This window comes from Tachyglossus aculeatus, chromosome 11 (genome assembly GCF_015852505.1).
Source record: "Tachyglossus aculeatus isolate mTacAcu1 chromosome 11, mTacAcu1.pri, whole genome shotgun sequence".
Lineage (NCBI taxonomy): Eukaryota > Metazoa > Chordata > Mammalia > Monotremata > Tachyglossidae > Tachyglossus > Tachyglossus aculeatus.
Genome location: NC_052076.1, coordinates 16945201 through 16960548, shown reverse-complemented (window position 1 = coordinate 16960548; position 15348 = coordinate 16945201). Strand labels below are relative to the sequence as shown.

The window sequence follows — 15348 nt, the reverse complement described above, 5'->3', positions numbered from 1 at the left end:
CTTGCCTAGTGCTTGGGCTCCATCATATCTTTCTTATGATACTTGTTAAGTGCTTTCTATGTGCCAAGCACTGTTCTATGTGCTGGGGTAGATAAAAGTTCATCAGGTTGGACACAGTCCCTGTCCCACACTGGGCTCACAATCTTGATCCCCATTTTCCAGATGAGGTAATTCGGGCCCAGAGAAGTGAAGTGACTTTCCCAAGGTCACACAATCGACTAGTGGTGGAACCAGGATTAGAACCCATGACCGATGACTTTCAGGCCCGTGCTCTATCCACTACACCATGCTGCTTCTCTAGACCAGCTAGACCAGAGCACAACTGTTAAAACTAACTCCTCTGATTGGACACATCCTGGAAGAAAGGGTTAGAGTGCAAGCCTGGGTGTCAGAAGGACATAATAATAATAATAATAATAATAATAATAATGGCATTTATTAAGCGCTTACTATGTGCACAGCACTGTTCTAAGCGTTGGGGAGGTTACGAGGTGATCAGGTTGTCCCATGGGGGGCTCACAGTCTTCATCCCCATTTTACAGATGAGGCAAATGAGGCCCAGAGAAGTTAAGTGACTTGCCCAAAGTCACACAGCTGACAATTGGCGGAGCTGGGATTTGAACCCATGACCTCTGACTCCAAAGCCCGGGCTCTTTCCACTGAGCCACGCTGCTTCTCTTACCAGCAGCATTAGACATGGGTTCTAATGCCAGCTCCTCCACTTGTCTGTTGGGTGAACTTGGGCGAGTCACTTCAATTCTCTGTGCCTCAGTTACCTCATCTATAAAATGCGTATTGAGACTGGGAGCCCCACGTGGGACAGGGACTGTGTCCAACCAATTTGCTTTTATCTTCCCCAGTGCTTAATACAGAGCCTGGCAATTATTATTATTATTATTACATGGCCTCAACTTTGCAATGGGCTCCCAGATAGCTGCAGGTAATGCACATCAGAACTCCCAAGAAAATTTCCTGCCACCATCCTGAGACTGAATGTATTTTCATATCCTGAAGGCATGGAGTGGCCTTGGGAGTTTTCCCTGCTAACCAGCAACCCCACAGTTAAAGCAGTTATCTGAAGGAGGAATCAAAAAAGGCTGGGCTTCCTCCCCGAGTCTGGAATGTGGTTTTCCCTGGATTTAGAAATTTGGACATAGGTGGAATGAACACCCCTCTTTAAAAATAAATATGAAATGATTTACACTGTGTACAGAAAATATGTAAGGTGGAATATGATGTCTACCTCAGCAAGGATTGATTAAACAAAGTCAGCAGCATCTCACTAGGGACTTCTGAATGAAAATCCAAATTTAACTGAGGAATGGGCTTAACCTGGTGCCTCGTCTTAACTTAACCTGGGTTGCCCCTAAAGTTAGCGAGAACTTCTTATCGAATCTTCTTCAAGAATGGGTCCTGTGTCCACAGATGTTGTGGTGCATCCTTCAGTGTCGGGAAGGGAAGTTTCAGAAAGAGGCAGAGGTCAAGAGAAGAATGCAAATGGACATCTGGAGGTGAGGAACAGGTTATGACAGTCCTCACCCTGGTCCAGTAGAAAGAGAATTAGGTTCTTGTGCTGAGCAAAGACTGCAGGTGCACTGGACAATGCCTCCTTTCTTTCTCATTGCACGTCTACCCTAAAGGGTAAAGCGTTTAGTACAGTGCTCTGCACACAGTAAGGGCTTAATAAATACAATTAAATGAATAAAGGGAATATGAGTGACAGGGGCAAGCGTGAGTAGTGATGCACAAAGCACTAGCACAATAATCCATTCCTCTATGCAGATTCTTAGTCCTGAAGCCTCTGTATAGTGCTTATCGTCTATCCTGCCAACAGATGATTCCATCATTTATCCATCCATTCCATCCATCATAATTCCATCTATTTATTTTATTTTGTTAGTATGTTTGGTTTTGTTCTCTGTCTCCCCCTTTTAGACTGTGAGCCCAATGTTGGGTAGGGACTGTCTCTATATGTTGCCAATTTGTACTTTCCAAGCGCTTAGTACAGTGCTCTGCACATAGTAAGCGCTCAATAAATACGATTGATGATGATGATGATGATCATTATCATCTTCCACATGGATCAAGAATACAGTCTCAGGCTGATTAAATGAATAAAGGGAATATGAGTGACAGGGGCAAGCGTGAGTAGTGATGCACATAGCACTAGCGCGATAATCCATTCCTCTGTGTAGATTCAAAGTCTTGAAGCCTCTGTATTTTGCTTATCGTCTATGCTGTCAACAGATGATTCCATCATTATCATCTTCCACATGGATTAAGAATACATTCTCAGGCTGAACTTTCCACCACTTTTTTTTTTAAATGGCATTTGTTAAGCACTTACTAAGAGCCAGGCACTGATCTAAACATGGGTAGAAACAAAGTAATCAGGTTGGACACTGCTCATGTCCCACCTGGGGTTCACAGTCTTAATCTCCATTTTACAGATGAGAACTGAGACATACAGACGTTGAGTTGCCCAAAGTCACACAGCAGACAAGTGGCAGAGCAGGGATTAGAACCCAGGTCCTTCTGACTCTCAGGCCTGTGCTCTATTCGCTAAGCAACACTGCTGCTCCCTTCCTTTGGAGGAATTTTCTCCTGGATGCCTTTAATTCCACATGGGCTGTGAGCCCGTTATTGGGTAGGGACCGTCTCTACATGTTGCTGACTTGTACTTCCCAAGTGCTTAGTACAGTGCTCTGCACACAGTAAGTGCTCAATAAATATGATTGAATGAATGAATATGTCCAAATCAACTGCCCTTTTGCTCCATACTTATAATCATGGCTGACCAACTGCCAAACTGTCTCGTATCAGTAGAGCCGAAGCAGGTGTAATGGACATTCACTGCACAGTTTTCTAGCAGGATCCTCCTCATAGTTTGACACTGCTCACTCGGCCACCTCCTTCCTCATGATTCTTTCATGACTACTCACTAACCACCATTCAGAGTCCCTTTCCTGCTTTCCCCCAACCAGCAATTTTTCCTTCAGGAAGGTGTTTGATCTTGAATACTGCCTAGTCATGGGGACCTTTACCCCATGTGACCCAGTCACATGTCTGGCTCCTAGAGGGACCCAAGGAATGGAGGGATAGAGTACTTTGTTGGATCCCAAGGTCACTGGACTGATCCACAGTTGGTAGAGATGGGAAAATGGCTGGAATGAGGAAGAGTTCCACAAGAGAGGGGAAATGTCACAATTTGCCTTGGAAACAAGGTGTTGATTGGCTACCCAGAAAGCCCACAAGGAAAAAATATTCTCCTTCCTACAGGCCTGAGATCGCTTCCTTATCAGAACCTTAATTGCTAAACTACTCATTGTTTTTCATTTGGCCCAATCATGGCAGGGAAGATATCCTGCATGTTGGATCATCAGTCTCTGCTCCTCCATCCTCCAGCAGTCAGGGTATATAAGGGGCACAGGGCACAAGGAGCCATTCAAACACAGGAATCTCCTCCTCCTCTGAGACAACACCAGACCCTGAACCAACCGACACCATGGTCAACTCCTGCTGTGGATCCGTCTGCTCTGACCTGAGCTGCGGAAGGGGCTGCTGCCAAGAGACCTGCTGTGAGCCCAGCTGCTGCAGCACCCCTTGCTGTCCCCCGACATGCTGCCAAACCACTTGCTGCAGAACCACCTGCTGCCGCCCAACGTGCGGTGTGACCAGCTGCTGCCGCCCAACCTGCTGTAGACCCACTTGCTGTCAGTCGTTCTGCTGCCAGCCCACTTGCTGCCGTCCAGTCTGCAACGTTTCCAGCTGCTGCAGGCCCTGCTGCCCCCAACCTTGCTGTGTGTCCACCTGCTGCAGGCCCTGCTGCCCCCAACCTTGCTGTGTGTCCAGCTGCTGCAGGCCCTGCTGCCCCCCTCCCTGCTGTGAGACTAGCTGCTGCCGGCCAACTTGCTGCCGTCCAGTCTGCAACGTTTCCAGCTGCTGCAGGCCCTGCTGCCCCCAACCTTGCTGTGTGTCCACCTGCTGCAGGCCCTGCTGCCCCCAACCTTGCTGCGTGTCCAGCTGCTGCAGGCCCTGCTGCCCCAGTCCCTGCTGTGCGACTAGCTGCTGCCAGCCTTGCTGCCGCCCCACTTGCTGCCAAACCACTTGCTGCCGGACGACTTGTTGCCGCCCAACCTGCTGTGTGCCCACCTGCTGCCAGCCTTGCTGCCGCCCAGCTTGCTGCCAAACCACTTGCTGCAGAACCACCTGCTGCCGCCCTACTTGTGGGACAGCATCTTGTTGCTGAACCATATCCTCTCCTGCCAGCTGCTTGCTACCAATGACCATCCATATTGATGCCTACTTTCTTTGAATCACATGAACCATCTGGGAGTGGAAGTGTGCTCCTGTCTGCAAAGCATCTGACAACAACCTGGGACCCACATTCCTCACCACCACGGAACAAGACCCAGCATCCCAGTCAATGGCCATTCACCTCAACAAGTGTGTGCACTTGTTTCCAAACAATTACCAGCCAAAAGACCGAACGAAGACTCAGTCACCTTGTCCTCTCACCTGGCGTGTTGTCAAAGTGTCCATCTGAGGACTGACAAGGAGTTTGCCTCCGTGACCTGTCTGGCTTTGGAAATCACTTCCTCTGGCCTCAGTCCAGGTTCTGTGGATGCTAAATCCTTCGAGTCTAAAAACCTCTTTTCCTGTCCTGATGTTCACCCTTGTTTTGACCCTATTCCTCTCTAATAAACTTTCCTTTTACAGCACAAAATAATCTTGAAATTGTGAATTTTTATTTCTTGAGTGTTTGGCCTCAATTACTGTCCTAGTACCATGGTAAACCAGGTGCCAAAACGTATGTTCTAAACCTAATCCCTAAACTCTTCCATCTCGACTGTTCATGGTCAGTTGGGCAGAACAGCTAGCCCAGCCCATGCCAGAAGACTCAAAGTCAGGGATTGTTGTGACACCATTCCAAAGGCAAAATTCATGAAACAGGAATCAGTCACTTCATTGATAGCATTACTTGGAACATTACTTGGGGAGCAATGACAAAGGGAGTAGAAGCCTAGCTATGGGATTAATTTAGGATAATTACTTTCCACTTGGGGATCCAGGACTTGGAAGAGGCTCCCTCTTCAGAGATGGTTGGACATCCTACAGAAAGGGCTGTGATGAGCAGGGAGAAGTGGAACTGGGATATCTGAATCCTTCTTCATCTTAGGGGTCCCTGGGTGGAGTTCCAGTTGATGGAAAGTCATCAGTTGCTAGGAAAAGATTTATGTTCATGGTTTTCTTTCAAGAACATATACTAAAAGAGCCTATGGATTTTGGTCATGCTGAAAGCAAACCCGATTCACAGATAGAAATTACACATTTTACTGCAACCAAGTGATCTCAAATGATGTCCTCTTTTTGGTCTGAAACTAAGTATAAACCTGTCAATATCTGCAAAATACTGTGATGGACCAGAATGCATGAGAGACTTTCAGAAGATACATTATTGTAAATCAGACTGGGGAAACAAAAGAGAGACAGAATCTTCTCTGAGCACCCAGCATTCAACCTCTGGAAGTGGAAATGGCTAGCTGGACTGCCTACCTCTGGAGTCCAAGCTGCATATCAAGGATTGGTGGAAGCAATGAAAAGGGTGAATTTTTATGGGCAAAGTTGTGCAATTTCCTGGAAATGATTACTTGCCTCAAGGCAAACATCCTCCCGGCTACTGCCATCGCGAGGGCATTAGGACCGTGCAGTCTCCAGGAATCCAAACTCTCTTTCAAGTAGTTTCAGGGGTTACTTCAGCAAGCAGGAGAGATGGAAAGTCACCTCAACTTCTATACTTTATTCCCAATGTATTTGAAGATGACACATCAGCAAGCACATAAGTGTCCTACATCATCAAAGCCTGGTTTTAAGCGAGGCAACCCAGGTACGAGACACACATCCAAATCCCAAATGAATCAGAGACTGAGAGCAGAATATGACCTCCAGAAACTATTTTCTCCAGGTTCATTCCCCCAGTAGCTCTATATCTGGACAGGTGAAGGACAGATGGCTCTTTCTTGCTCCCTGGGAGAGCACCTGGATGGAACCTATAATTCCAGCAGAGCTAGATAAGCATTGTTTCCCCACTTTCCCAGGACTGTCACCATTCAGATCTCCACCTCTCCTGACAGCAAGTGAAAAATATTATTGCTGAGCCAGGTTCACAGACCATTTGAACTCTATCATGAGCATCAGCCCTGTCAGACCTATCCACCTGCGTTGTCTGCTGGACCAGTGACATCATTCTTTAAGTCTTTTTGGCTTGAAGCTGTCATTTCTCCCTGCTTCAGTTCAACCAACGCTTCCCTAATTGCTAAATTTCCAGGGCCCTGGGGCATGAGTGATCCTGGACAATGCAGAAGTTCATTTGAGATGTCCTGAGGCAGGCATTTTGGCTAGTACATTGGTGCCCAGTGGACAAGGCTGTGCAGAACAGTCCATAGCCACACCCTTCTTGCACAGCTCACAAAATCAGATTCATCCCTCCATGATTGTCTGGCAAAAACCTTTTGCTCCACAACAGCCTTCCACCCCACAGAACAGATCATTCACCTTATCTGAATGACCCAGTAAAGGCATTTACCCATAGCAGAAATTGGGCCCCTAAATTCCTCGGGGTTATTATCTGATCCCCAAAATTAGATGGTCATGTGACAGATACACAACCAAGGGACTGAGAGGAAAGAACCTGGCTGATCAGAATTGATGTTTCTCAGGTTAGAGGAAATATGAGAATGAGTATTGGGAAGCCCAGACCTGATCTGGATGACTCTCATGGGACACTGGAAAACACAGTGGGTCCTACTGAGGAAGCTCAGGATATTTCTTGGGGGGAAAACCAAATTCCCCTTTAATTAATTATTTAAAATTAGCATATAAACAATTACAAGGATGTGATACCATTTTCTGGCCGTGACAGCAGCCCCCAGGGGAGTATAACAGACAAGCAGGGGGGCATGAAGGCTGCCAAACACCAGGGACTTCTCCTTGCACCTGAGCAACCATCACAACCACCACCACCATGGCCTGCAACTGCTGCTCCACAAGTTTCTGCGGCTTCCCAAGATTCTCCCTGTGCGGCTGCTGCCAGCCCTGCTACCGCCCAGCTTGCTGTGTGCCTACCTGCTGCAGGCCCTGTAGTCCCCCACCATGCTGTGGGTCCAGCTGCTGCCAGCCCTGCTGTCCCCAACCATGCTGCATGTCTAGCTGCTGCAGGCCTTGCTGCCCGCCAACCTGCTGTGTGCCCAGCTGCTGCCAGGCTTGCTGCTGCCCCACATGCTGCGTGACCCCTTGTTTCCGCCCTACTTGTGGTTCATCATCTTGCTGCTGAGCATCCCGCCGTGCAACAAGCTGCTTCCAATCCATTACGCCCTCATGGTTTCCCGGCAATACAGGGAGCAGTCCAGGAGCACTGTGCTACTGACCTACCTGTCAACAGAAAAACACGGGGAATCCACTGTCTTGGAACTAGAATGGATTTTGCCCTGAACTCTGGTTCCTCTCATTCACAGTCTCCCTCACAAGGTCCTCCACCACCTCTTCATCTCAACTTATGCTGAGATGAGGGAAAAGGATGATGAAGCAGAGCTTTATCCACTCCTCTGTCTTCTCACTAAGAAATCCCCTGCCAATTTCACAGGATACCAAATCCTCTGAGACTGCAATGACTTCATCCCTTCCTATACTTCCTTCTCACCTCCTCGTGCTTTTCTGTCTGTATGTTGTCTAATAAAGTTTCCCATTCCTGGGATAAAAAACAAATGTTGGCATCTCTGTTTCCTATTACCTTAGTGTTTACTGCCAATTTCTGGCCAACCACTCCCATAAATGCAATTCCCTGTTTTCATGAACTCTTTACTAAAAAAAAGCTGTAATGATTTACTCTGTGTGCAGATAACATGTACGATAGGATAATAAAATGTCGGTATATGTTAAGCACTTACTCTATGCCAAGCACTGTACTACTCAGATAATCAGAAACAGTCTAGGTAGGAGGGAGAACAGATATTAAATCCCCATTTTGCAGATGAGGGAACTGAGGCACAAAGAAGTTAAGTGACTCACTCAAGGTGACACAGCAGGTATGTGGCAGAGCTGGGTTAACAACGCAGGCCTCTTATTACCAGGCCCAGGCTCTTTCCACTAGATCACACCACTTCTGAGGTAGAGTGTGATGTCTACCTCAGTGAGGAATGACTAAGCTGGTCAGCAGCAGCAGTTATGCAGTAGAGACTTTTGAAATCAAATCTTGGTGGAACTGCAGATTGACTTTAGCCTGGTGCTCCACCTTAACTTATCTTGGGTTGCCCCCAAAATAATCAAAACTGCCATCAAATTGTTCAGTGGAAGTGGCTTCTGAATCCACAAGTTCACGGCAAAACCTTCAGTTGCAGCGAAGGCAGTGTCAGAGGAGCTTACGCAGCCAAGAATGATCTTCCCATGTCCGTTTGCTTTTTCCCCTGTTCTCTTCCTCTTTGACAAATTTAAATCTGAACTTGTCCCAGGTTAAGCTTATGTCATCACCAGGGACCCTGGTAAACCGGCCATTCTAAGTAGGCTGGAAAAACACCAAAGAGACAACAGGGAGTCATGGAAGTTCATGGAAGTCCTCTCACTGGACCAGTGGAAAGGGCTCTGCTATGGGAATCCAGAGACCTTGGTCCCTGTCCTGGATCACCCAAGAGCATGCTAACAAGCAAGCACAGGTCATAATGCACCCCTGTCATCCTTTTGAAATGCATTCCTATCCTAGCGGGATTATGACTGGAAGGGACAAGTGTGAGAGAATGGCTACACATCATCATCATCATCAATCGTATTTATTGAGCGTTAAGCGCTTACTATGTGCAGAGCACTGTACTAAGCACTTGGGAAGTACAAATTGGCATCATATAGAGACAGTCCCTACCCAACAGTGGGCTCACAGTCTAAAAGGGGGAGACAGAGACCAAACATACTAACAAAATAAAATAAATAGAATAGATATGTACAAATAAATTAAATAAATAAATAAATAGAGTAAAAAAATATGTACAAACATATATACATGCATACAGGTGCTGTGGGGAAGGGAGAGAGGTAAGATGGGGGGATGGAGAGGGGGACGAGGGGGAGAGGAAGGAAGGGGCTCAGTCTGGGAAGGCCTCCTGTAGGAGGTGAGCTCTCAGCAGGGCCTTGAAGGGAGGAAGAGAGCTAGCTTGGCGGATGGGCAGAGGGAGGGCATTCCAGGCCCGGGGGATGACGTGGGCTGGGGGTCGATGGCGGGACAGGTGAGAGTGAGGTACGGTGAGGAGATCAGCGGTGGAGGAGCGGAGGGTGCGGACTGGGCTGTAGAAGGAGAGAAGGGAGGTGAGGTAGGAGGGGGCGAGGTGATGGAGAGCCTTGAAGCCCAGGGTGAGGAGTTTCTGCCTGAGGAGTTTCTGCAAGTCACTGGCATGATGATTTATTTCTCTGCATATATTCTCAGTCATGAAATCACTGAACTGTGGCTCATCAGCATCCTTACTGATGACAGATGACTCCTTCTTCATCTTACCTCATGCCTGTAGACCAAGGTCTCAGGCCAGGCTATCTACCACTTCTAATGGAGTGCTTTCCTCCTGGATGCCTCTAGCTCCAGGGCCACTCCATGTGGGGTAAAGCATGCCGAGATAAATGACTCTTTCCTCTTTGCATAACATCCTGGCCAATCCAGCAATCTTGAGTTAGAAGGCCGAAGTGGTTGGAATGGGCATCCACTGTCAAAATCTGCCAGGATCCTGACTAACTGACATCCTGAGTCAGGCGTCTTCATCCTCATGATTCCCTCCTGATTTCCTGCTGACTGCCTGTAGGTGCTCCCTTCCTGCTCTCCCCAAATCAACATTCTTTCCTCTAGGAAGGTGCTTTGATCTTGAACATCATGGGAACCTTCACTCCATGTGATCTAGGCACACATCTGCCTTGGGGTTCCACACAAGGAAGGGAGAGAGTGATCTGTTCAGGACCACAGTCACCTGACAAAATCAGAGTTGACTAAGATGGGAAGATGGTGGAAGTGAAAGACTTTTCCCTGGAGAACTGAAGCTCGAATAGTGCCTTGGGAAACAAGGGACTGATTGCTGCTGCTGAGTTTAACTGATGAAAATTATCCTTTCCACAGGCCTGAGTTCACTTTCCTGTCAGAACTTTAATTGCTAACCTACTCATTGTTTTCCAATTGGCCCCAGAGATAGCAAGGAAGGTATCCTGCATGCGGGATCATCAGTCACTGCCACTCCAGCCTGCACCAGTCAGGGTATATAAGGGGCACAGGCACAGGAAGACATTCAAACACGGGAATCTCCTCCTCCTCTGAGACAACACCAGACCCCAAACCAACCGACACCATGGTCAACTCCTGCTGTGGATCCGTCTGCTCCGACCTGAGCTGCGGAAGAGGCTGCTGCCAAGAGACCTGCTGTGAGCCCGGCTGCTGCAGCAGCCCTTGCTGCCCCCCAACATGCTGCCAGACCACTTGCTGCAGAACCACCTGCTGCCGCCCAACATGTGGTGTGACCAGCTGCTGCCGCCCGACCTGCTGCAGGCCAACTTGCTGCCAGTCAGTCTGCTGTCAACCCACTTGCTGCCGCCCAGCCTGCTGTGTGTCCAGCTGCTGCAGACCCTGCTGCCCTCGACCCTGCTGTGTGTCCAGCTGCTGCAGGCCCTGCTGCCCCCAACCTTGCTGTGTGTCCAGCTGCTGCAGGCCCTGCTGCCCCCGACCCTGCTGTGTGACTAGCTGCTGCCAGCCTTGCTGCCGCCCCACATGCTGCCAAACCACTTGCTGCCGGACGACTTGCTGCCGCCCGACCTGCTGTGTGTCCAGCTGCTGCAGGCCCTGCTGCCCCCAACCTTGCTGTGTGTCCAGCTGCTGCAGGCCCTGCTGCCCCCGACCCTGCTGTGTGACTAGCTGCTGCCAGCCTTGCTGCCGCCCCACATGCTGCCAAACCACTTGCTGCCGGACGACTTGCTGCCGCCCGACCTGCTGTGTGCCCACCTGCTGCCAGCCTTGCTGCCGCCCAGCTTGCCGTCAAACCACTTGCTGCAGAACCACCTGCTGCCGCCCCACTTGCGGCCCATCATCTTGCTGTTGAACAACCTCCCCTCCTGCCAGCTACCTGCAACCAACGACCAGTTATATTGATGCCCGGCTTCCTTGTACCTTATGGAACCAACTGGGAGTAGGAGTGCGCTGCCTGCCCGCATAGAGCCAAGTCATCTCACAACAACTGGGACCCATAATCCTCACCACTATGGAACAAGGCCCAGCCTCCCAGTCAACAACCACCCACCTCAGCCAGCATGGAAGCTGGCTTCCAAACAACCACCAGCCAAAAGACCAAAGGTTATCTCAGTCATCTTGTCGTCTCATCTGGCATGTTGTCAATGTGTCCATCTGAGGAAGGACAAATGAGGTTTTCTCACTGATTTATCTGGCTTTGGAAATCACTTAATCTGGATACAGTCCAGGTTTTGTGGGTGCTGAATCCTTTGAGTCTGAAACCCTCTCTTCCCATCTTGATGTTCATCCATGTTTTGTCCTACTTTGCTCTAATAAACTTTCCCTTTACAGCACAAAATAATCCTGAAATTGTGCATCTTTATTTCTGAGAGTTCAGCCTTGATTACTGTCCTACCCCCAGAATAAACCAGGTGCTGAAAAATACGTTCTAAAGACAATTAGTCCCTAAGGCTCATTGACCTCACTGCCCAATCTGCTGCATGTCCAGCTCCTTTAGGCCCTACTGTCCCCCACCATGTTGCAAATCTATCTTCTGCAGGTCCTTCATTTGCAGAACCACATTCTACTCAGTGCTTTCCAATTGGTCTCAACTATGGCAAGGAAGAGCCTATTGTTGGCTCGAATATCTTCCCGTCACCTCAAACTTAACACGTTCAAAACAGAGCTTCTTAACTTCCCACCCAAACTCTGTCCTCGCCCTGACTTTCCTATAACTGTAGATGGCACCATTCATTCAATCGTAGAGGACACTACCATCCTTCCTGCCTCACAAGCCTGTAAGCTTGGTGTTATCCTTGACTCCGCTCTTTCATTCAACCCACATATTCAATCCATCACTAAATCCTATCGGTCCCCCCTTCACAACATTACTAAAATCTTCCCTTCCCTCTGCATCCAAATTGCTAACACATTAATACAATCACTCATCCTATCCTGTCTGCGAGACTGTATCAGCCTCCTTGCTGACCTCAGCCTCCTGTCTCTCTCCACTCCAGTCCATACTTTACTCTGTTGCCGGTTCATTTTGTCTACGAAATCTTTCAGGACATCTCACCCTGCTCTTCAAAATACTCCAGTGGTTGCTCATCCAACTCCACATCAAACAAAAACTCCTCACCATTGGCTTTAAAGCACTCCACCACCTTGCCCCCTCCTACCTCACTTTGCTTCTCTTCTTCTACTAACCAGCTCGCACACTTCACTCCTCTAGTGCTAACCTTCTCATTGTGTCTTGATCTTGCCTGTCTTGTTTTTGACCTCAGCCCAAGTTCTGCCTCTAGCCTGGAATGCCCTCCTTCCTCAAATTTGACAGATAATTACACTCTTCCCTTCAAAGCCTTTTGAAGGAATATCTCCTCCAAGAGGCCTTTCCAGACTAAGCCCCACCTTTCCTCATCTCCCACTCCCTCCTGTGTCACACAGACTTGCTTCTTTTGCTGTTCCCCCTCCCTGCCCCATAGAAAGCGTGTACACATCTGTCATTTTACTTATTTGCATTGATGCTTGTCTGCAGCCTTCCAGACTGTAAGCTCGTTGTGACCAGGGAATGTCCCTGTTTATTGTTGAATTGTACTCCCCCAAGCACTTAGTACAGTGCTCTGCACACAGTAAGAGCTCAATAAACATGAATGAATAAATGAATGCACTGACTCCCAAGCACATTCTATTTACTCTGGGCCTCGCTGCTTCCCTGTTGAGCCAGGATAACAGACCTTTTGAATCTTTGTTTTGGGGAACCCCACCACTTTGCCAGATGAGTGGCATCATTCTTCAGGTTTTTATGGCTTCAAGAGCACAAGCCTAGGAGTCAGAAGGATCTGGGTATCTGATGTGTGACCTTGGGCAAGATACTTATCTCTCTGCATCAGTTACCTCATCTGCAAAAATGAGGTTACTGTAGAAGTTTCTCTCCTTCTACAGCCCAGACTGCACTCTCTGCTCCTCTGCCGTACCTCACTGTGCCTCATTCTCCCCTGTCCCGCCGTCAACCCCCGGCCCACATCCTTCCCCTGGCCTGGAATGCCCACCCTCCACACATCCACCAAGCTAGCCCTCTTCCTCCCTTCAAAGCCCTACTGAGAGCTCACCTCCTCCAGGAGGCCTTCCCATATTGACCCCCCCTATTTTCTCTTCTCCTCCCCATCCCCTCCATCCTACCTCCTTCCCCTCCCAACAGCACTTGTATAGTAAATCTGTATTTGTACAGATTTATTACTCTATTTATTTTACTTGTACATATTTACTATTCTATTTATTTTGTTAATGATGTGCATATAGCTATAATTCTATTTGTTCTGACGATTTTGACACCTGTCTACATGTTTTGTTTTGTTGTCTGTCTCCCCCTTCTAGACTGTGAGCCCACTGTTGGGTAGAGACTGTCTCTATATGTTGCTGACTTGTACTTTCTAAGTGCTTAGTACAGTGCTCTGCACACAGTAAGCACTCAATAAATACGATTGAATGAATAAATGAATGAATAAGGATTAGACTGTAAGCCACTTGTGGGACATGGATTGTGTCCAAACTAATTAGCTTCTATCTACCTCAGCACTTATTACAGTGTGCGGCTCATAGTCAATGCATAACAAATATAAAAAAGGCTGCCATTTCTACCAGCCTGCACAAAACCATATCCCTTCCAAACTGCTGGGGTAAAGGAATGATCCTGTACAGTTTAAAGGATCATTTTAGTAGGACTAAGGCAGACACTGTTAAAAACACTCTTCCACAGCTCAAACCTGAACCTGAACAAAATTGAGTTCATCCTTCCAGGTTTGCCCAGCAGGGAATTGGGCCTTCCTTTCCATTAATTGCCTTCAACATAATGATGACCCAAACAATCAATCAATCAAGATTATATACTGATTACTCACTGTATGCAGAACACTGTACTTAAAACTTGGGAGAGTACAAAACAACACATTTAGTAGGCACTTTTCCTGCCCATAACAAGCTTAATGGTTCCTTTGTCCAGTAAAAATGGTGCCCTACTTTACTCAGAGTGTGTCACAGAGCTCTAGTGTCACATGTTCATGTGACAGACCCACAGCCCAGGAAAAGGGAAAGAAAGAGGCTGACTGATGGGAGGTGATGTTCCCCAGGGAAGAGGAAGCACTAGACTGAGGTTTGGGAATGCAAAAACTGATTGGATGACTGTCAATGCCCTTGGGAAACACAATGGTCCTTCTGAGGAAGTTCAGGACATTTCATTGAGGGAAACCTAATTTCCCCTTAATTAGTTATTGTAAATTAGCATACAAACAATTACAAGGATATGATCCTGCTTCCCCGCCACCGCAGCAGCCCCCAAGGGGGTATATAAGAGAGGCAGTGGAGCATGGAGGCAGCCAAACATCAGGAACTTCTCCTTGCATCTGAACGACCATCATAACCCTTACCACCATGGCCAGCAACTGCTGTTCCACAAGCTTCTGTGGCTTCCCGAGATTCTCCCTGTGCGGCTGCTGCCAGCCCTGCTGCCGTCCAGCTTGCTGTGTGTCTACTTGCTGCAGGCCCTGTTGTCCTCCACCGTGCTGCGGGTCCAGCTGCTGCCAGCCCTGCTGTCCCCAACCATGCTGCGTGTCTAGCTGCTGCAGGCCTTGCTGCCCGCCAACCTGTTGCCAAACCACGTGCTGCCGGACGACTTGCTGCCGCCCAACCTGCTGTGTGTCCCCTTGCTGCCAGCCTTGCTGCCGCCCTACTTGCGGCCCATCGTGTTGCTTCTGAGCATCCTGCCTGGCAACCAGCTGCTTCCAATGCATGACACCCTTGATGGTTCCTGAAACCTGGGGGAGCAGTCCAGGAGCTCCTTCCTGATTCCTGCTATGCTACCAGTGACCCATGGAGAATCTGAAGTCCCAGAACTGGAACAGACTCCACGCTAAACTTTGGGTTCACTCATTCACAGCCTTCCATGTGAGGGTCTCAGCCACCACTTCATCTCACCTGGCATCTCTTAAGGAAAAAGGATGATGGAGGACAGTTTTATCTGCTCCTGCTTCTCCTTGAGGAATCACTCACCCAGTTTCCAGTGAACCAAATCCTCTTAGCCTGCAATGACCTCTTTCCTTTCCATCACTCCC

General features: G+C 48.4%; 2 protein-coding genes across 3 annotated transcripts; both read left to right on the top strand.

The window, feature by feature from the left end:
• Positions 1 to 3505: 3505 nt before the first annotated feature.
• On the top strand, positions 3506 to 4249 carry LOC119934092 (keratin-associated protein 4-3-like). Of its 2 annotated transcripts, XM_038753483.1 has the most exons (4): positions 3506 to 3720; positions 3862 to 3975; positions 4066 to 4146; positions 4204 to 4249. In XM_038753483.1, exons 1-4 carry the CDS (start codon positions 3506 to 3508, stop codon positions 4247 to 4249), a joined length of 456 nt encoding a protein of 151 aa, XP_038609411.1. The 2 variants fall into 2 exon arrangements, with proteins under 2 accessions (XP_038609411.1, XP_038609410.1); XM_038753482.1 differs by having other exon boundaries at positions 3506 to 4249.
• A 6121-nt stretch (positions 4250 to 10370) lies between these two features.
• LOC119934693 (keratin-associated protein 4-7-like) lies at positions 10371 to 11114 on the top strand. Its single transcript, XM_038754248.1, has 2 exons — positions 10371 to 10684; positions 10898 to 11114. The coding sequence occupies exons 1-2, from the start codon at positions 10371 to 10373 to the stop codon at positions 11112 to 11114; spliced, it is 531 nt and encodes a 176-aa protein (XP_038610176.1).
• Positions 11115 to 15348: the final 4234 nt, after the last annotated feature.

Excerpts from the sequence above, each read along its gene's own strand:
- LOC119934092 (XM_038753482.1), top strand. The coding sequence starts at position 3,506 with ATGGTCAACTCCTGCTGTGGATCCGTCTGCTCTGACCTGAGCTGCGGA.
- LOC119934693 (XM_038754248.1), top strand. The coding sequence starts at position 10,371 with ATGGTCAACTCCTGCTGTGGATCCGTCTGCTCCGACCTGAGCTGCGGA. Across the intron at positions 10,685-10,897 it reads TGTGTGTCCAGCTGCTGCAG|GCCCTGCTGCCCCCGACCCT; the intron begins GCCCTGCTGCCC and ends CAGCTGCTGCAG.